This window comes from Neoarthrinium moseri (assembly GCF_022829205.1).
Source record: "Neoarthrinium moseri strain CBS 164.80 chromosome Unknown scaffold10_Wmoseri_CBS_16480, whole genome shotgun sequence".
NCBI classification, from domain to species: Eukaryota; Fungi; Ascomycota; class Sordariomycetes; order Amphisphaeriales; family Apiosporaceae; genus Neoarthrinium; species Neoarthrinium moseri.
Window position 1 is genome coordinate 348,019 of NW_026055124.1, and position 19,840 is coordinate 367,858.

General features: G+C 52.1%; 8 protein-coding genes across 8 annotated transcripts; 4 read left to right on the plus strand and 4 right to left on the minus strand.

The window, feature by feature from the left end:
* Positions 1-1,431: 1,431 nt before the first annotated feature.
* Positions 1,432-3,113, plus strand: JN550_003986 (uncharacterized protein; the record flags this gene model as incomplete). Its single annotated transcript, XM_049315452.1, has 3 exons — positions 1,432-1,850; positions 1,910-2,116; positions 2,168-3,113. 3 exons carry the CDS (start codon positions 1,432-1,434, stop codon positions 3,111-3,113), a joined length of 1,572 nt encoding a protein of 523 aa, XP_049174008.1.
* Positions 3,114-5,130: 2,017 nt separating this feature from the next.
* Positions 5,131-5,461, plus strand: JN550_003987 (uncharacterized protein; the record flags this gene model as incomplete). Its single annotated transcript, XM_049315453.1, has 2 exons — positions 5,131-5,171; positions 5,236-5,461. 2 exons carry the CDS (start codon positions 5,131-5,133, stop codon positions 5,459-5,461), a joined length of 267 nt encoding a protein of 88 aa, XP_049174009.1.
* Positions 5,462-5,655: 194 nt separating this feature from the next.
* JN550_003988 (uncharacterized protein) lies at positions 5,656-7,757 on the minus strand (the record flags this gene model as incomplete). Its single annotated transcript, XM_049315454.1, has 6 exons — positions 5,656-5,835; positions 5,912-6,033; positions 6,093-6,726; positions 6,785-7,206; positions 7,262-7,389; positions 7,450-7,757. The coding sequence occupies 6 exons, from the start codon at positions 7,755-7,757 to the stop codon at positions 5,656-5,658; spliced, it is 1,794 nt and encodes a 597-aa protein (XP_049174010.1).
* Positions 7,758-9,880: 2,123 nt separating this feature from the next.
* On the minus strand, positions 9,881-10,503 carry JN550_003989 (uncharacterized protein; the record flags this gene model as incomplete). Its single annotated transcript, XM_049315455.1, has 3 exons — positions 9,881-10,063; positions 10,139-10,201; positions 10,501-10,503. 3 exons carry the CDS (start codon positions 10,501-10,503, stop codon positions 9,881-9,883), a joined length of 249 nt encoding a protein of 82 aa, XP_049174011.1.
* Positions 10,504-11,621: 1,118 nt separating this feature from the next.
* On the plus strand, positions 11,622-12,469 carry JN550_003990 (uncharacterized protein; the record flags this gene model as incomplete). Its single annotated transcript, XM_049315456.1, has 2 exons — positions 11,622-11,686; positions 11,749-12,469. 2 exons carry the CDS (start codon positions 11,622-11,624, stop codon positions 12,467-12,469), a joined length of 786 nt encoding a protein of 261 aa, XP_049174012.1.
* A 776-nt stretch (positions 12,470-13,245) lies between these two features.
* Positions 13,246-14,993, plus strand: JN550_003991 (uncharacterized protein; the record flags this gene model as incomplete). Its single annotated transcript, XM_049315458.1, has 2 exons — positions 13,246-13,781; positions 13,859-14,993. 2 exons carry the CDS (start codon positions 13,246-13,248, stop codon positions 14,991-14,993), a joined length of 1,671 nt encoding a protein of 556 aa, XP_049174013.1.
* Positions 14,994-15,336: 343 nt separating this feature from the next.
* On the minus strand, positions 15,337-15,978 carry JN550_003992 (uncharacterized protein; the record flags this gene model as incomplete). Its single annotated transcript, XM_049315459.1, has 1 exon — positions 15,337-15,978. One exon carries the CDS (start codon positions 15,976-15,978, stop codon positions 15,337-15,339), a length of 642 nt encoding a protein of 213 aa, XP_049174014.1.
* Positions 15,979-18,174: 2,196 nt separating this feature from the next.
* JN550_003993 (uncharacterized protein) lies at positions 18,175-18,822 on the minus strand (the record flags this gene model as incomplete). The annotated part of the gene is made up of 1 exon (XM_049315460.1): positions 18,175-18,822. The coding sequence occupies one exon, from the start codon at positions 18,820-18,822 to the stop codon at positions 18,175-18,177; it is 648 nt and encodes a 215-aa protein (XP_049174015.1).
* Between the last annotated feature and the right edge of the window lie 1,018 nt (positions 18,823-19,840).

Consider the following 19,840-nt stretch of genomic DNA (forward strand, 5'->3'; position numbering starts at 1 on the left):
TCTGCTGTCCTATCTGCAACCAGAAGAATTAGGTGACATCCCAACATTTGACGAATCATGTCTCGAGTTGCTCATGGACCCAAGTTGACGCAGGTTGCACACAGGTATTCACACCTCAGCGCTTATCTTTGCCGCTTAGACGCGTCTCTGAACGACCCATGGATACATATGTGACAAGCGGAGGCCAAGATATCATTCACCAAGGTCGGCTGCCGTCATGAAATATCCAATCTATCAGAAAAGGTTTGTTCACTGTGGGTCGGCCTTCGTGAGCTAACCATGGAGCATTTAGTTTCCAGTTGGCTCAACTAGAAGATGGCCTGGGCAGGTACAGGGGAAATGATCATGAAATCTTCCAGCAAGTACTCACTCACTAGTACGCAGGGTGTGACCGGAATGACAGGCACCTGTCGGTGGGATCGTACAACTTCCAACAAGTTTACAACTCAACATAGGCGATCAGCAGTGTAAGCATCATTTCTCAAGCCATGCAGATGTACGCTATACCATGGATTCCATCATAACCCCCATCTTTACTTCGAACGAATAAGCTGATTTCGAACATCGGACAGAAAGCATGATGCTTGGGCCTGCCTTAACAAGGTCAGCACCTATCCATGATTCAATCTTGTTTGGAATCTGCGGTGTGAGCATCTAAGCTTCATTGGCGAAATGTGAACCAACGGCCCCAAAGCAACGAGGCAGGCATTCTTAAGCTAATGTTGGCCATATTTTCTGAGTTGGCCTTGCGGTGGGTCATATCCTGTGGCAGAGAATGGCAGCCGGCCAACTAGCACCTGTGGAACGCAATTCACCGCGCCAGAAAAGTCAGATGACGAACTGACTGGGCATTTCCGAGTCTTGCATAGTCTTACCCGCCTTCTGGCTCATCATGCAGGTTTGTCTTCACAGCTGACTACTCCGTAAGAGCAGGGCCAAAATGATTTCAGCGGCGTAAGCAGATTGCCTCTCGGAGTTCGGGTTCGGAATTGGTTCCCGCTCCGCTGTTCTGCTACAAAGCTTGTGACCCCGCGCCGCGAGGTTTCGATGGATGAGTTCCTTGTCCCCAGTGACGTCTAGCATTGTTTATTATGGATGTGTTAAGAGGCAATCGGAGCTATAGAATATGGGGCCGGTCGAGAAGTGGATGACTAGTCCACACCAGCTGATAGCGCCGGCATCCGACGCCGCCAGGCCCTTCTCGGGCGTGCACCTGCTTACCTAGCGGAGTACCGTGGCTCTATGAGTTTAGAAACGGGACGCACTCCGACTTGCCCTGATGCCAAGGGTCTCCCATCTCGTTGCTTATGTTTCTGTACCGATGTAGCCAAATATTCATCTCTTTCTTTTCTCTCTTTTCTTCTACGCGTGGCTGCTCGGCTCCGGATCCCACGCGAGCGTATTGTGGTGTAACGTGATAGGTCATCCAAAATGGACGAGTCCCAAGAAGACCACGATGAGAGCACGGAGCAGACTCCCCTGGTAGCAGGGAGTGCCGCCAAACAGCGTCGTCCACCACACCGGCACATGCTGTCAGTCGCTTCGATTGCCTCAATTGCAAGCGTCAATGTCCCCAAGGCGCACAACGGGAATACCATCGTCAACATCTTGTGTGCAATCGCCTTTGTTGTCTCTGCAGCGGCCGGCTTTGTCATTATCCCACTCACGCAGTTAGTCGAGAACGTTGTATGTCACAAGTACTATGGAATGGGAAATGAGCCTATCGACGAGGAGCTCTGCAAAATAGAGTCCATCCAGGCTGATGTGGCTTTCGTTTTCGCCATTGTTGGGGTTTGCGAGGCGGTCGTAGGCTTTCTTGCTGCTTTCCCATGGGGAATTGCTGCCGACAGGTATGGTTCTGAGTGGCAGGGGCACATTAGCTTTGCTAGGCTTGGCTGATTAGATGCAGACTTGGTCGGCGACCTGTGTTTGCGCTGTCTCTTCTGGGCATATCACTAGGAATAATATGGGATATCACAGTCTTGTGGTTCCCTTCGGTCTTCCCTCCGAGTCTCATTGCTCTGTCCTGCCTTTTCCTACTCGTAGGAGGCGGTAATGCCGTTCTAATAGGCATCGTGTATAGTATGGTGTCAGATGTCATCTCCGAGGATAAAAGGTTTGCCTTGAACCCATCCCCAGACAAGATAGATCGCTGACAAGTGCTCAGGGCGACTGCTTTTATGCGCGCTCATGTCATTAGTGTCATAGGAAGCTTGGTGTCTCCAGCTTTATCATCAGCTATGTTAACAGTGACTAGCCCCTGGGCTGCCATGTGGGTAGGGGTTGCTTGCTTGCTGATCGGAGCAGTTGCGTTTCTATTCGTCCCGGAGACATTGCAACATAAGACTCAGAGTGATGCCGCCGATGATCAATCCCAATCACCAGCCAGTCTTAGTGGCCATCTCTCTGAAACATACGAACGACTAAAGGAGAGCCTCTCCATCTTGAAGTCGCCATCCTTGATACTCCTACTCCTTACATGCATTGTCACGCAGCCGTTCTCATCAGCGGTCACACAATTCCTTGTACAGTTCGTATCAAAGCGCTATAATGTGCCAATCAGCGCCACAGGCTATATCCAATCAACATATGGCCTAGCTCAGGGCGTCCAAGCACTAGTTATCTTACCATTATTATCGCAATTCATGATGCGGGATTCGACGCCGAAACCATTCCTCATGGCCAACGAGCAGGAACGCGATCTGACGCTTGCGAAATGGTCCTTTGGCTTTGTTTTCCTCGGTTTCTTTGCTCTGGGAGCTGCTCCGACTGTCTGGATGTTTATCTTGGGATTGTTGGTTCTCGCCTTAGGCTCAGGTTACAATTCCTTGGCCAAAAGTCTTATGTGTCTCTACGTCGATCCAGAGCATCGTTCACGCCTTTTCAGCATGGTTGGTATGGCAGAAGTGATTGGTTCGGTCTACGGCCCGCCGATGTTGGCGGGACTTTTTGCTCTTGGGATGAACCTAGGAGGAGGCTGGATGGGACTTCCTTATTTCGGTATAGCGGTCCTGTCTGTCTTTGCAATGGTGATGTTACTTTTTGTAAGTGTTCCCAAGCACCGGGAACCTGGGCCCCCGCCATATGAGGAAGGGCCACTACACGAAAATTGAGGGCTGAATGGATTGGGGTCTCACAAGAGTGATGTTATTACTTCGGGGACCTGAATCCATAATTTCACCAGTTGGATGAGCGGACAAGAACTAGTACATCAATAGTATCGGTTTTGGAGTCCGGAAAATGCTGGCCAGATACCTCTTGGCAGTTTCATGTGATTATTCAATGGTTTGGGAGGCCGAATCGAAGAAACTAGGTCTCCGTTGAGTCCATCTCCATCCGCTAGAAAAGAAAGACCGGTGTCTGGGAAGACAACGCTACTACACAACACAGCTTTTTGATGAAGGTTTTCACCGATTTTTTTCTCAGAGACTGGGCTATTATCACTTGTAAAGGTATGTCGTTGGCATGCATGCTCTTTATGCTCTACGCGCTTGTACTTGGATACGTCCTTGGTTATTTCAGACATATGTTGCACTTAGCCATCTCATTATCGTGGGAGTGGTGTGAAGAAAGCTACTCCCGAGCGACAAACAGGACTCGGCACAGACTCGATCATCGGTCGTATGTCCGAATGCCAAGCCATCAATCATCACGATGGCCATCACAACGTCCCGCCAGAAGCAAATAGGTGTCTCGACTGCAAATGGGACTGAAGAATCGGGTAGTATTTCGGCACATCGTCACCTATGGGATATGCATCACCGCATTGACTCGGCAGCAGAGCCATAGTGGTCAAGGAATGCCCGAAGGACGCCTTGTTAGCCACAGCGGTAATGCCTATCCCACTTGAACATATCAAGTCTCGCGTCCTTACTGTCAAGCAGTCCCCATTCAGTAGCCAACGCGTTCATACCCGTTACGATCTTCGCCTGCAGGCAAAATAGCTCTTGATGTGGCACGTCGCGAAACACGTGCTCTCGTGGTATTCTTTCGGAATGCATCGTTCCGAGGTGGAACAATTGTGATACGGAGCTTCTCGTCCTGCTGGAGTGGAAGGAACAAGTGGCGCAAGAATAAGCATCAGTGTCTGAGCGACAGAAGGAGACAAATCACAATCACTGCAGCATACAACAAGCTTGCTGAGTTATTCTAGTCACGGCATTGGATGACCACTAAGATAGCGCCGAGGAAAACGTCAAAAGCAGCCCAGGGTATCCCATCATACAATCATTGAAGGTACAAACATCGTGAGGCTGACACGAAGAAGCCAGCTTCTTCGTGGCTATGTTTAGTTCGCAGACTGCAAGAGGAAACAGTACTTGACATCTCGAAAATTCCAAAAGATTGCTCAAATGAGTAGTGATCGGCATAATTACGAGTTTTGGAACTTCTGGCGCCTGACAAGGTCTAGGTTTCATGCAATAGCAGCTTGGCCGCGAGCACAACGCAGGATATGGTGACCGCTCAAATGGACTGCCCCGTAGAACGATTCACCAGCAATCATGTTTCTCTCAGCAGGGATATAATTTCGAGAACAATACAGCAGAGCAGGTCTTTCTACAGACATTATCGCCTGTGAAAACATTCAGTAGATACAGAAGCCTTACCATGCGAGCGTGATGACCAACGGTTCAATTACTAAGCTAATGATGCGTGATGTCTTGTCAGTCAGAAGTTGACTCACTTCGTGTCTTCAGTACTATGTATTTGACATTAAAGGCCATGCAGACGCCATGCGGCCGCTTCCAGTTTGAGGAAGTCGTGTGACTATGCACCCTGTCCGTCGCTAGACCCCTTCGTTCTATTGGAGAGCAGCTCTTGCAGAAACTTAGGAGACAACCTGAGCTCTTTGGGGAAAGCGCGTTAGCTGGGCTAGAGACTATATCGGCTATATATTGGGATCAGCCATACTGATGTCTCCAATCGTACAATATGTTGGATGTCTCTGTATTGAAAGTCGTACCTTGGTATGACCCTGGCATACTGTCTCATCAAGTCCTTAATAATCTCAATTCGAATTTATTTCTGCGTTGCAAGTCTTGGAGAAATAAGTGCCTTGCACAAGAACCTCTTATATTGAGTCTCCCGTTCCTTTACAGCTTGGGTTGGTACAAACGCGCATTAGTCAGAATGAGTCTCCAGAAGACCTCAGAGAGGGTCAGAACATCCTCGTGAGTCTAAAAACAGCCAGAATTCACATTTACAGGCATCGTTTCTGATACTATGAGTCTTCAGACCAAAGTACAAGGCCGATGTTGGTCTTCACACTCCCTCGAAAAAGGCCGAAAAGCGAAGGCTATCTCTAGAACGACAAGAACGATATATGAGCGAACTTCCATCGGCCGGGAACGTAAATGTCAGGTTGGCTTGCCAATCATCTGCCCGATTCTCATCAGTCGAGGAGATTCAGAGGGACATGGATATGAAATTGGGAGTAATCATGAAGGAATTGGCTCGGTGAAATGATCCATGATAATGTTGAGATACCGGCACTGGATTGACAGTTCCTGGAACAGATTCCGTATCTAACGTATGTAACAGAGCTTTCAAGTGTCATACAACTTGTCTAGCTTCTCTAGAGACCCGTTGCTCGTAGTGTCTATTCCACTCCACAACCCCTTTAATGGGTTTCTGTCTTCCATCGTCTCGAGCATATCACAGCTCATAGCCCTTCACACGGCACAATTCATAGCCGACCTCTTTCCAACGCTCGTTCCCAACGCAAGGGTGGCACCAGAGCGTGTCCAGTGGGTCCACAGCTCTCTTGATCTTGCGCAGCCGATCGTAGTTATCGCCCCAGAAACTGTGACGCCAGTCGGGTTCGGCAGGGTTGTTCTACCAGTGGTATCAGTCAACCAGTCACCAGTAGCAATGCCTAAGCACCCGATCATGGTATACAAGTGTATCTCACCTCGTTCACGTAGGCCCCCATGTCCGGTGCAAGCTTCCTCAGGGGCTCGACAGACGCGTTCACGTCGACGAGAGCCTTCGCTCTGGCCGCTGGGTCTAGCGGGCGGAATGCGATTCCGTTGGCTAGACGAAAGAGTAAGTAAACACACTATTATTATAATTGTATCATGAAACTAACTTACTTGCGTGGACAAGGGCCTTTCTCCAAGCTGGGCCAACTGCATTGCCTCCACCCCTGGGCTTGGCGTTGTTGACCCCATGGCCGGCAACCAGGTATGCATTACCACTTCCTCCGACCGAGGAGAATGTTTTCCATGCCTGCAAAGTTGCAGAAGGGTCTGTGAGGGCGCCGGAGTTGAGAAGATGCGAGCCAACGTATATATCCGCGCCCGCGGTGCCCTGATCGAAGTGGCCACCGGGACCGTACCAATCCAAGAACGAGGCATATGCTACGGATGTGTTGCCGTGGACCGTTTGCGGCCACTCGGCTTCGATATGATCTACCATGGGTTTCCAGATGGCCTGAACATCCCCTGTGTTCTGAGTGTCTTGCAAGATGAAGCTGCCGACGAATGCAGAGACGTGTGTCTTGCCCCCATCAAGCGAGTTCGAGACGTTGGGGTAGATGAAGCTGTAGCCCGAGATACCCTTGGAGTCTAGGTATGCATACTGCGATAGCATGTAGCCTATCATGTCCCAGAACCAAGCGGCCCCTATCTCGTACGAGGCAAAGACAATATCTAGACTGACAATCTTGGGCGATGGATGCGTGGACATTGTGATGGAGGTCGCAACGCCAAAGGTTGACCCGCCACCCTTTTGAGAAAGCAAGTAAGCAACAGTGATGCATGTTTTGACAGCAGGCCCAACTTACACCTCGCATAGCCCAGAACAAGTCCTGGTTCTGGCACTCGTTTGCAATGACGAACTCTCCCGTAGGCGTGACCAGCTCTATCTCTAGGACTTGGTCTGCGGCGAGTCCATATCGCGGTGCCAAGATCGAGTGACCGCCGCCGGTGATAAAGCCTCCCACAGCCACTGTTTTACCACCCCCTCCAACGACAGTCTGGTTGATTTTGTCAAGCTCTTCATAGAGAGTCCCCATTTGCGTTGCACCAGCCGCGGTAACAGCATTACCCTCGATGCTGAAATTGCACCCTTTGGGCTGAAACGATGTATGTGTCTGCAGCCCTTGCATGTGATGAATCCATATTGTCAGAGCGCCGGGAGCTATTGATCTCCCTTGATAATCATGGCCAGTGCTCTTGACTACAACCCTGACGTTCTTTTTTCGAGCTGCACATACTCCGTTAATAATATGTATGAGCAGGACGGCCGATCTTGCCCTTACCATATTGGAAACTGAGTTTAATATGCTCCGGGGTGGTCGCGTTTACCGCGTAGGCAGGATATCCTGCAGGGCTGCACGGATAAGTGACATTAGGAAGACAGGAGTCATTACTGTATTGGTTCCACATGCTACAACGGTGTCAGAAGGCAATTCATTGTACTGATCGGCTACAGAGATGAAGCACTAACTTGGAGATTGGGTCGTTGGAGTGGAAGTCATAGGTGGTCCAGGCGGTTGCGACAGTTGCGCATTGATCGGCGTTGTAGGTTGGCTGTCCCGGATGGCAGACAGCTCCAGGAGGAGACGGTCGGAGAAGCACTCCTCCAAGAGACTGGTTGAATCTGGCCCAATCTGCTTCAGGTGGCCACGACGCAGAGCCTGGTGTGGCCTTGCATGGCTGGGACGAGTTGTTCCCGGCCCCGGTTGAAGGGACATGGCACAAGCTTGAGGATAAAGGGAGAAGTAGGGTAACAAGTAGTCGTGATTTGGCTGACATCGTGGATTAGCAATTATATAACGGCATTGGCTCTGAACGTAACATCGAAAATGTGCAGAGAGCCTGATGCCAAGGAAGGGAGAACAATATATACCCCAACCTGGAAAGCACAGAGAGTGTGTCTTTAACGGTCTGACATCACGGAAAACAACGCAGCTGAATCTGGTGAGAACAAGGTAATGTGGGTGACGATGTCCCAATCGGGCATTATCTCACGGACTTGATCGGCAGGGAGTACGTCGAACCGAGTGCGAGATGAAGTATGTACGTCAAGGGCGGGCGCGATAGCCTGACTATTGGGCAACTAGCCAAGGTTTTTGTTCCTTCTAATAGTTCTAGTGGTCGTATTGCTCGCTTTCGTTGGAAAAGCTAGAGCTTAGTGTGATGTTTCGGCATTTTCATGTCGACGAATGAAGGGCGTAATACGGTCAAAATATGGGGCCGGTTCCTAACTGGGACGGGTGCGCGTACCGTACCCGGATATCATGTTGCTGCTGCACATGAGTGAACGACACATGGGTTCGCATAGTCAATTGGCTCTCATAGGTTGAATTATATCAAGTCTCCCAAGACGTTGGTTAATCTGAAATTCTATTCAGGACCCCCTTACCTATTGCGAGGTTTTGCAAATCTTCTTAGCAGGACTATATTACATTTTAGAAGGTTGAAAGGTGACGAAGTAAAGTAAATCTAGAGCCGAGGACAACTCTTCATTACTGACTAGATTTTCAGGTCGAAAGCAAGTTGCTGGATGAAATCACTGTTTCTGTGGCGCCTGAATGAAGATCAATGCTGGTGGTGAGCATGAGCATTTGGTGTCGCGCGCTAGCGAGTTGGCAGAATTGCCCAGAGTAAGAAATCACTGTGGCTGTTCTGTCAAAGACGGAGAAGCCGTTAGCCGACGTGAGCATCACCAAGCACAGCCGCTGCCAATCCTTCGTCCGCCTCATCATGCGACGATAACTCCGCCACGGACGAAAAGTCGACGGAATCAGTCTTCTTATAAAATGATGGAAGAGTGGGCGGATCCCAGGTTGACACGTTATGTAGTTAATGCGAGCAAAAATTACAGCTCAGTCACAATATAATACAATGACCATGGATCCTCCACCACCTCCCTATATCGCAGCACCACCGACAAACCATCAGTCCAAGACACTGCCAGAACCCCCGTGGGTCTCGTCCTCCCAATCCGGCAGATGCAGTCCGTCACAAGCATCATCCAACGGAACAGCACAAGATGACGCGTTGATCCGATATCATTTAGACCAACTGGAAGGCGAACAGGTGCGGCAGGCGCAGAGGCGCCGTGGCTTGCGATGGAAGGATGCACCACCGGCTCACAAGGCTATCTTCATCTGTTTTTGTCTAGTTTTCGTGGGTACTTTCATCGGCATCATAGTAGGCGCTGTGACAGCGGCGACAAGACATAGCAATTGAGCAATAGAAATATCAAGTCAAAGTAGAACCCCTTACCCGTGAGGTGTTCCAAGCAGCTGGGGCGACAAGGCAGGATTCACCAGCGTGGCCGCAGAACCGACAATGCACGTATGCAGTGATGCCGAAGGACAAGGGGCAAGGATCTCAGTGTCACTCACTACAAGAGCACGGGAGCGGAGAGGGAGCGGAGACAAGTTTCGTGGAACTCAGTGAATTCGCAAAGCACAGTGAAACCTATGACCACTGCACTAGGGTATGTAGCGATCCTCAATCGGCGTTCCACGTCCTCACGACCAGGCCAGTCACGTTCCTGGTCGCTCATATGGAAAAGCTATCTCAGCTATCCACCCAATCATGCAGAAACAACCCCCGAAAGGACCTTTCCTGATACACATGACCGAAAGAGAGGGAAAAACGGAGTCGCGGGAAAACGGAGATGATGCGTAATGCGAGAATGCGAGATATCAGGACCCCAAAACGCCCCTTTTTTGTATTGAGGAACTCTTTTTGGTACTCCATCGTCTATCTGCATGCTGGATGTCGTCGGTCATGTCCAGGAGACAAGAATGATGCCCATTTTTCTATGCGCCCATGCCATCGTGAGAAAGCTTTGCAGATTTCCGAGCTGTACCATAAAGTCGTGACCTATGCCCAAAACACAAAGAAAGCAGAAGCGAAACCGTCTACTTTCTGCGGAAAGAGCAACCCTCGGTGAGTCTGGCCTTGCCACCAGTGGGCTGGCAGAGGACAGTTGTGCAGCCCTGGCAGATGACGACGGTCTGGGCGTGGGAGAAGACGGTGGTGATGGTGAAGCAGCCGGGGCACTTGACGTCCATGAAGAAGGATCGGGGGGCAGGGACCAGAGTCTAGGATCAGCCAGTTAGTATCTTCGGACGACGCGGGCTGTTGTGGTGCAGCTGGGGTGTCGGGCGCTGTCGTACCTTGAGCTTGTGCTTCTTAGCCTCGGCAGCCGGGCTGGGGTTGAGAAGGTCAACGGCGAGAACCTGTGGTGGGAAATTTTGTCAGCATCATGGCCTGGTAGCGATACACACGAGTGTTCAGGTCGTCCTGATCCCGGATCCGTCCATCAAGCAACATCGAGGCGCGCGTCCATCTGATATTCCCAGCATCCACCCCGCGGCGGCAGCAGCAGTGGCGGGGACGACAAGAAAAGTGGTCGTCGGGATCGCGGGTGGTGTCGTGGTTATCGCGGTGGGTGGATGGATGGATGGCCGGATGTTGCTTGACGAAGACGGGCGAGACCAGGGACCGGGATTCGGACGCAGGCTGCGGTTCGACTCACCATTTTGGCGGATTGTGAAGAAGGAGGACTTGATCAAGATCCTAGCGAGATGAGTTGGCTGGTGGAAATCTGGATGGATTTGCTGGTGGCAGATTTGCACTCGCTGGCGACGGATGTGAGGGGAAGGAGATCGTGTGAAGTCAAAAGATTCGAATTTTTGGTCGAGGGCACTTTTCCTCAATTGCCTAGACTCCACACACAGGAAGGCGAGAGTGAATGGCGCTAGTCAGAACGGGGAGTAGCGCCGAGAGTGGAGAAGAGGGTTTAGGGCTCGCGGTGCATTTCATTTGGGGACCTTTCTGGCCGCGTCCGGCAGCTGGCGGCCGGATCTCCAGCTGCGAGACAGCCGAAGAGGGGCATCATCGTGCACTCTTGCCGTCAAGTCCATCGCTCTGCCATTGATTAAGTGCCCATCGATTCCCCTGCCAAGTCTTGCATGTGGTTTCCCAGGCCGCTTTCATGGGGCAACAATTGTTCGATCTACTACTTCTATACAGCACAGTATACATGCTACCAGGTGATGAAATGAGTAATGCGAAGAGGACATGGTGCACCTCCCAAATACCCGACACCTAGAATGTATATATGCGCACCGGGCACAGAGAACAACCAAAGGAATGACAACTGGTCTCAAATGGACTGACTGTAACTGAGATCAACCCGGTCTGTCCAAGGTCAATTATTCAATTACACCTCTGACCTCCTTCAACCACAAAGGTAGATCTGGTTGGGTGCTTGGAAGATTTTGCCCATGCCCATGCCCATGCTCGCTGCCCACATGCAGGCACAGGCACCCATGGGCCATGACATAGCCTGGAGGCTGATAGGCATCTCCAGATCACCCGCCCACTTAGCTTTAGCGTCATAGCTTCCGCCGCTTCCCCTCCCCCCACGTCGACCTTTTTGCTTGGGTATGCAGGGACCAAGTTCGGACCAGTGAAAGTCGATGCCTACAACCAGGTCACTACAGGTTGGACAACTCGTCCTGGCAACGCCCGACAATATAGACCGACCCGAGACCTTCACGGCACTTGGCTGCCTTTTGTTCTTTGCTCATCCCCGCGTACGTCTCTCTCTCACCCGTGAGCTGTCATCGTCTCGCCCTGCCCTTCCACGCCGCCATGGCAGCTCCCACAGATCAACGCATCGCGGTGCCTATCGACGACCCAAACGCCGATACCGAGTGGTGAGCATCCTGAATTCATACCCTCGGACCTGAACCCGCCTGACCAGTCGCTTGCGCTCCAGGAATGAAATTCTGCGCAAACATGGCGTCATCCCTGAGAAGCCCCCTTCTCCCACCCCCATGATCGAGGAGGCCATCCTGGAGGGCCGAAGGATAGCGCACGAGAACAGATTGGAGGGCAAGGACCTGGACGAGCTCGACGAGCTGGAAGACCTCGAGGACGAGGCATTCCTGGATTCGTACAGGCAGAAGCGCATGCAGGAGCTCAACAACTTGACCAAGAAGTCCATACATGGCGCCGTCTACCCGCTTTCCAAGCCCGAGTACCAGCGCGAGGTCACGGAAGCCTCCAACAACGGCCCCGTCTTTGTCAACCTTACATCGCCGTTGGGCACCAATGTCGAGTCCAGAGTGCTGTCCGAGCTCTGGCGGCAGGCAGCGAAGGAGTATGGTGATGTCAAGTTCTGTGAGATACGGGCCGACAAGGCTATCGAAGGCTACCCGGACCGCAACTGCCCAACGATCCTGGTCTACAAGAACGGGGACATTGTGAAGCAGATCGTCACTCTCGTCACCATAGGTGGCGCCCGTGTCAACATGATGGAGATCGACAATTTGCTGGTCGAAGTCGGAGCGGTTGGCGAGAAGGACATGCGGGTCGTGAAGAGGAAGCGGGATGCAGAAGATGCAAGGGAGGAGGCGTTGATGGGCAAGGGCATCAAGAGCGGCAACTTGCGACATGCTACCGTGAACGATGACGACGACGACGACGATTGGGATTGAGGGCAGCTACCCTCTCACTGTGCCAGTCATCAGTCACCCGTTCAAAATAATATATAGACGGCCGGTGGCATGCTGGAGATTACCGCGACTACGGCCCCTCGGTCGAAGCCACGCGAAAGAGGCTCGTGAGGCTTGGGTGTTGAAACACAACGACCATAGGGGGCAACTGACGACGGTCAATATGCCCATTCTAGCTCGGACAGCCGATGAGCAATATTCACCCGACGCTTGTCCACACTAAGTTGTCTTCTGCCTACTCAAAAACTGTGTAGCAAATAGTCACCCGCTATACAATGGCTCGGTGGAGGCAGAGTATATGCTTCTTCGGTCTTGGTCAGCACACTACTTATACCTAGCTTGTAGAGTAGACTCGGGTCTGCTTGTGTCTCTGATGCCCCTCTAAGAGTGCGGGCTTGGTGCGGGCTTGGTGAAAGATATCCAAAACACCTTCAATACGAACTTTGGGACCCTCTCGCGTTCTAGGCACTGCATACATAAGTACCTTTCTGGAGTTTCCGGACGGGCCAAAATGCTGTATACGTTATAGTGGGGCTAGGCGTGTTCCGCAGCCGTGGCGTCGGAGCCGATCCAGGGGCCTATCGTTGGACCCACCACGGGTGTTGATTTCTGGCGCGTCTCGCCAATGCAATTGGTCCACGAGGGTGGGCGACCCTTCTGATCACTTCACCAGGGAATCATATTCCTTGCACAACCAAGAGCAGCAACTCGGGCATTCTGGTCGAAAGAAAACTCAGTCATTGTCCGGTTGCACAATCATGGCTGAAGAACCAACTCTCCCAACTCTCCCGCGCTTCCCTGCCGTGTCGTGGAACTCGGGGACGCAGTCTTTCAACAACACGCGTAAACGCGTGCGTGGGGACGGGTATGATGTCGCGGCACCTGCGCCCTTCTTCTCAAACTCGAGCGACCCAGCTGTGTTCTCCAGTGACGATGATCCCAGCTTGGAGAATTACACCCAAGGACGTCACCGCAAGAAGCGATATGTAGGTTCATGGTATCAGCAGCAACAGCTCGCGTCCTCGGACTCCGCCCTGGGCGATGAGGTGCGCTTGCCCAAGCCCACGGGCAAGCGGACATTTCAACGCACAGCCGACAGTGGTGTTTGGATGGGCAGTGATGCCTCGACGGATCTCGAGGACGCGGCCGGCCTAGAGTTGCCCCAGCCCGCCCCGTGCAGATTGCCGCAGCTTAATGTTTCCCGCCAGCCTGCGGCCATATCTGAGAACGAAGAGTTCGCACGGGATCTTGTCTACAAAGCGTTGGAGAACGGGGAAGAGGACGTGAATCTTACGTAGGTACCCCATGATTCCCCTCGATCTCATCAGCAATCATTCATGGGTTGATACATGTCCACTAACTCATATCTAGCTCTATTGGCCTTGAGGATCTGTCTAATGCCACCATCACACCCCTATCAGAATTTGCATGCATACCAACTGTCACGGAGGGAGTGCCCTTTGTGCAGAGGGATCCCTCTCTGAAAATCTATCTTGCGCAGAACCCACTGCGTCGCGCGCCTGGTGCTCTTTTCAACTTGGAGTTTCTCACAGTGCTCAGCCTCCGCAACACCAAGATCACGGAGCTCTCGCCCTCACTAGGCAACTTGCGTAATCTCAAGTCTCTCAACGTGTCTCTGTGCCGCCTTCGATGTCTGCCCGGAGAGCTTCTGGAATTGATGACGTATCCCTCAAAGCTCGAGGATTTACTTCTCGATCCCAATCCGTTTTATCAGCCCGACACTGATGACAATCCCATCCCGGACCTGGACCCCGAGCTATTCGAAGATTCAAAGGACATCATCCTTCTTCATGAACAGACGTTGAACAACACAGCGGTACTGCGAACGTGGCTTGATAAACGAGATGGTCTAGGAGATGGCGTACAGGACTCGCTCAGTGATCTCACTTCGACGTGGCGTGCGAGGATTGTAGCTCGATCACCAGTGCAATTCATGAACAGTCGCGGTGCTATCATCTCCAAGTTTCACTTGCCGAGCGCACAGAGTGACCTCAAGGTGCTGGAAACTGAGGATCTTACTCTACCGCCTTCGCTTCCTACGTCTATGGCCCACTCTTCGACAGGGGAAGCCAGCAGAGTTCCATCTCTGCTCGAACTGGCATTAAAGTCTTGTTCTCAAACGAGCCAGCTCCCTTTGTTGCCGGCATATCTTCCAGATGATGCCCCACCACATTTATCAGAACTCCTTCGCCGTATTGTGGTTCAGCAACAAACTAATGCCAACCTTGGGGATCTGCCGTGTTCCAACTGCAGAAGACGAACAATTATGCCAGTGGGCCAATGGGTCGAGTGGTGGTATACTGCAAGGGTCTCTTTGGCCACGGGCCAGGTGGGACCCATGGTCGAGGACAGTGCCAGAAAGGCAGTGCCTTACATGAAGAGAGCGTGCTCTCTTGGGTGCTTGCCACAGCCCAGGAAGGTGGGAGCTCACTTTCCGGGGACGGTGAGGACGTGCGTTACTAGCATCCAGGCGGACACCGAATAGTGAGCAATTTGACGGCACAGTGATTCAAGATCCACCATCATAGAGATCGAGCAAGGATCTAATTGCTGAAGGGCATATAGCTGTACGCCTAGGAATCTCGGAACTGTGAGAGCTGTCAAACTTAACTTGAGACAACATAGTACACATCAAATTGGAATGGCCAGATGCGTCTACTGTATAAATCTATGGTCGCCCCCGATCTAAAGCGTTTGGTCCCATAACAGCGACCATGATGATGCATCCACTGAATGAAGCCAAGAACACGAAGGCGGATCAACAACCCCCCTTCCCCCCTCCCCCCTTTAGTTACAGCCTCGCCTCGCAATCCGGGCAGAAGTCTACCTCACAGCCTGCCCTTCAAGTTGACAAAGAGGGCCTCAGCCTCGCACAGCACCTCGCCGCCCTCGCCCTCGATCCAACCGCGCACCCACGTTTTGCGCTCGGCCGTGCGCACGACCTCTGCGCCGGCCAGCACGATGCCGGGGGCCGGCACGGGCCGCAGGAACCGCGTGTTGAGGAACCCGGTCATGGCGGGGCGGCGGTCGAGGGCGCCGCGCTGCCGGTTGAGCGTGCACAGCAGGCCCGTGATCTCGTCGAGCAGCGTGGCGACGGCCCCGCCGTGCGCGAATCTCGGGTACCCGCCGACGCCGGCCTCGAGCCGCACCAGGGCCCGCAGCGTCGGCACCAGCGCCGATGGCGACCCCGGCGTCGGGTAGAACCACAGCGACCGCGGCACCGTCTCCGCCGTGTTGAGCGTGCTCGAGAAGAACTGGTCGCTGACGGTGATCCGCGGCTGTTGGCCCTCCGAGGCTGGGCTTGCTGTCCCGGAGCCCGGATCCAGGTCTCGCGTCCAGGGAGGGTGGTAGTATGTTATTGACTCGGTGCTGGGGGTCAGGTGAGCCGCGCACCAGGGGATCGACTTGAAGTAAGCTGCCGAGGATGGCTCCGGCTCCGGTCCCGGCCCTGTCGAGTTTTCTGGACTCATTCTGAATTGTAGACAATCTGCCCCCAGAACATCGCACGTTGGTCTAGTTGTCCAAGTCAGAAACAAGCCGGCTTCAATGGCTGCATTCTAGATCGCGGGGAGATCGTCTCGGTGTAGTCGTGCCGAGGTACAAGGGTATAGTGGGACAGGGGTATGAGCTAACTTGGTCTACGGGTGATTTCAAGTAGCGGTACCCTCTGGTATGAAGCAACCACCTGTTCTGACATGTTTTCAGATATGTATTTGCGGTGCGTGACGCAGCTTGAACTCAAGCTGGTTGTACTTGAGAACGAGTTCTATAATGGGCTTGAGTTGAGTTTACAGGTCTCGCCAGCGCCTGTGTTACCCCGCGTTGTGCTAAAAGATGAAGCCAGGTATAGTTTGTTTCTAGAGCAAGCAATCTTTCTGCTTTTACCGTGCCGTTTTCCGTGAACTGAAACCCAACTTCAAACTTGTGGTCATTATCAGCGATTGTCGAGCATGTTGAAAATCCAATAAGGGATTAACGTAGTAGTCTGTCCAGCTGCCACTCAGTCAACTCACCAATCATATATACGTACGACCTATAAGTATACATCTAGACGTTGGCGAGCACCCTATTGTTAGTTGCTACCCAACACCAGAAGTCTCCAAGCATGGGAGTCCTTTCTTTTTACAAGTATGCAGCCGTCGTGGAACATGGGGCGAGAATGATAGGGCGTCTAATAGTGTGATAGGCGACAGAAATATCTTGACCCTCCTGGTGAACCCGAAAAGGAGTGGTGCCTTGCAATCGGATTGGTTGCCTCAGGTACTTTCAATCGCGAAGGCAAAACTGCATGACATGTTTGCGACAACAAATTCGGAAGATGGCACGCCCCTGAATCAATGACACGGTCCGATAGCCATGTCCGACGGCGGTGTCGAATCAGCTAAGAAATGAAGCGTTACATTCCCTGGTAGGCACAGATGCACAGCCGCACCGACCATTTCATAGGTGTGTGAAAGCAAAGTATGATTGGCCGTTGGTTGGGCACCAAGTCAGGTCTGTGCAGCCCTTTTCTTCGTGCTGCACCTGTTAGAAATTACTGGCAATCCTTCTTGTCGGCCGATGGCACATGATGCAGCAAGAAACCGTTCCAGAACCTCTCATCGATCGATCCCATATAAAGAGGCGTACCTATCGGAAATAGATCATGCAGCCTTCGGTCATTCAAGCCAGACGTCTCGCTTCAGATATCTCGCACAGGCCTGGCGCGAAAATGAGTGCCTCATGGTATGCTACAGCGAGTAGAGCTTATATACAATCGAAATGAGCTCAGAGAGCCGGTTGGGCACTAAAGCTTACTCGATATAGAGAAATTGACATGTCAATTCGCAATACGAGACTGCATTGCTAGAGAACAGCGCATCAATGAGGGATAGCGAACAAAACCTAAAACATGAAGCTATAAACGAAGAGGCGTTCATCTCCGTAACACAGAGAAAAGGAAGTGAAGCCAGATGCCACATGCATTTGGCATGACTCAATACTTTAAGATTGCCACTACACGCCGCAGCATCTGAAAACTGCGCGTTTCAGTGGCGGTGAGGCGCTTGGGGCAAATTCCAGCACCAACCCAGTAAAATAGTAAACCAAACCCCCCTCTGCTCCATTCAGCAGAGGATGCACCATACTGAGGGACATTGGGTCAGTTTCTGTCTCAAAGGCTTTCATGTCTTGCTATAGTGCTCACATGGACGATTCTACCCGATTCAACACAACAGCAGTCGAAAATAGGGGTCACGTCAACCGAGTACCCACAATCTGCAGTTGGGGCCTGGCAAACAAATGTCGATAATGATGTTTCCTCCTCTTCAATAGCTCGGCATACGATCGCCGTGGTCCCTCTCCGTACGGTTTCTGGATCCGGTGCGATAGTATCTTTCATGTCGATCTGAGCTGGACACAGTACTGTTCGCCCTTGTATGTCTTGCACTTGCCGTCGAAGAGGATGACTCATGAGCAGGAAATGCGACGCTGTAGTACATGTCCGTCATTCGACTTAAGGTCTCGTGCCTTGAATAGGATTGTTGGCTGCCGGTTGGGGGGTCAATATCATGACGATCGAGGGCTTCTTGCCTCTGTTCGATAGTTCGCGTTCTTTCGACTCGAGGCCGACCACTTCCACCTCTGGGTAACTTTAGAAGAAAATCCAAGAGGCAACAAAGTTAGACTCACCGAACAGATCCCTGCTGTGCCTCGGTTGACGATGACGAGTCTCCTGAGCCTCGGTTACGCTGATGATATACGCCCATTCCAGTGGAGATATAAGCCGAATCTTGCGTGTCGATCTGCTCTGGCTCTTCCTCTATGGGCTTGGGAGACTGATAGTAATAGTCAACGTCGTCCACCCCCTGGGAGTTGGTCCATGAGCCTGCAGCGGTGTTGTTATGATCGTGGTAGCCTGTCCCCGGATGACCGTAATACGAGAGATACGGATGCTGACCGACTGCAGTTTCAGACCCTCCGTCCGTGGGAGAGTGGGATATGTAGTAGCTGGTGCTAGCATCTTGATATTCAGTGGCGTGGGACGTCTCATTGGACAGATATTGATCATCCATATAGCTGTCACATGTCACAGCATCCACAGCACCGTAACTGTGGGGGTCAGCGAAAAACGGGGTCTGAGTGCTTGTGGCTACGAACTCGTCTTCAGGCCTTCCAGAATATCGATGAGAAGACGACCATGAAACCTCATGGTTCAAAGGCTCCGTCGAAGGGCATGATGAGTCATGCGAATCATTAATGGCCGACGCCCGCCTGGACGTGCGCCTCTCGGGACTCGAAGTCCTCGTCCAACGTCTGGATGCACGGTTTGCCATTTTGGTAGTCGTTCCCTTTGTTTTCAGTCGGTCACGCAGCGAACTCCGAATACAACCGCGAGGCCAGCGCAATATTAAGGGGCGTCAGAGAAAAGAAACGCAAAGCTTTTATTGACCACACTTGATGTGATCAAGAAGAGAAGCACAGTACTGCGGAATCAAGTGTTACCCAATTTCGCAGCATCTCTGATAGCAAAGCAAGATGATCATAGTCCAGGTTCATACGCGGCGCCCCGATGGTTCCCTTTTTCATTGTGCGAACTATGCTACCCCTAAGACGACTCGAAGCAACATAAGGCGACCAGCAGGGATAGGGGGCAGCCGTGTTCGACCTCTTGGAGCCAACCACGACATTATGGCAGACGTGGATCCAATCTTGAAGCCCTATTTGAGTGGTTGACCTTCAAGGTCTGTCACGGCAGCCGTGTTAGACTGCTGGGGTCTCGGTCAAGGGTTGGGCATTGACTGGCACTGCACCTTGGATTCAAAAGAGGTTAAATGGACCGAATACAGGAAAGGGACCCGAGCGACAAAGGGCGACGAGTGTGCAGTTGCCTTCTTCACCTTCATCCGCAAATGGAACGCCATTCAAGTATCGGGGCGCGCACTGCTGACCGCCGGCATGTGTGAGTATGCATGGTCCAAAGCCTGTTGTCCTCCAACTAAGGAAGGGTTGTGGGAGCTACGTTGCAGCCCAACAGAATGGTCCCCCTAGGAATTTCCGACCAAGAAACTATCAGAGCCGCAGTATAGGGCGCTAAGGGTCTGCTGCCAATTTTTCTAGTACGAGAAAGAGCTCGGGATTGAGTCCAGATTCAAGAGTCTGTCCAGCCTCGACTCGAGGGGACGTCGGTAAGGCAGTATGAGCCAGGGGATTTGAGAATTGGAAGCATGGGATGTTCTGATCTTGTCGACGAAAGACTTCAGGATATGCTCAACTTTTATTGTCTCGGAGGAATTGGTTCCCAAGAACACCGTTGAAGCTACCTCGTGCGCTTGCTGCAACACGATCGATTCG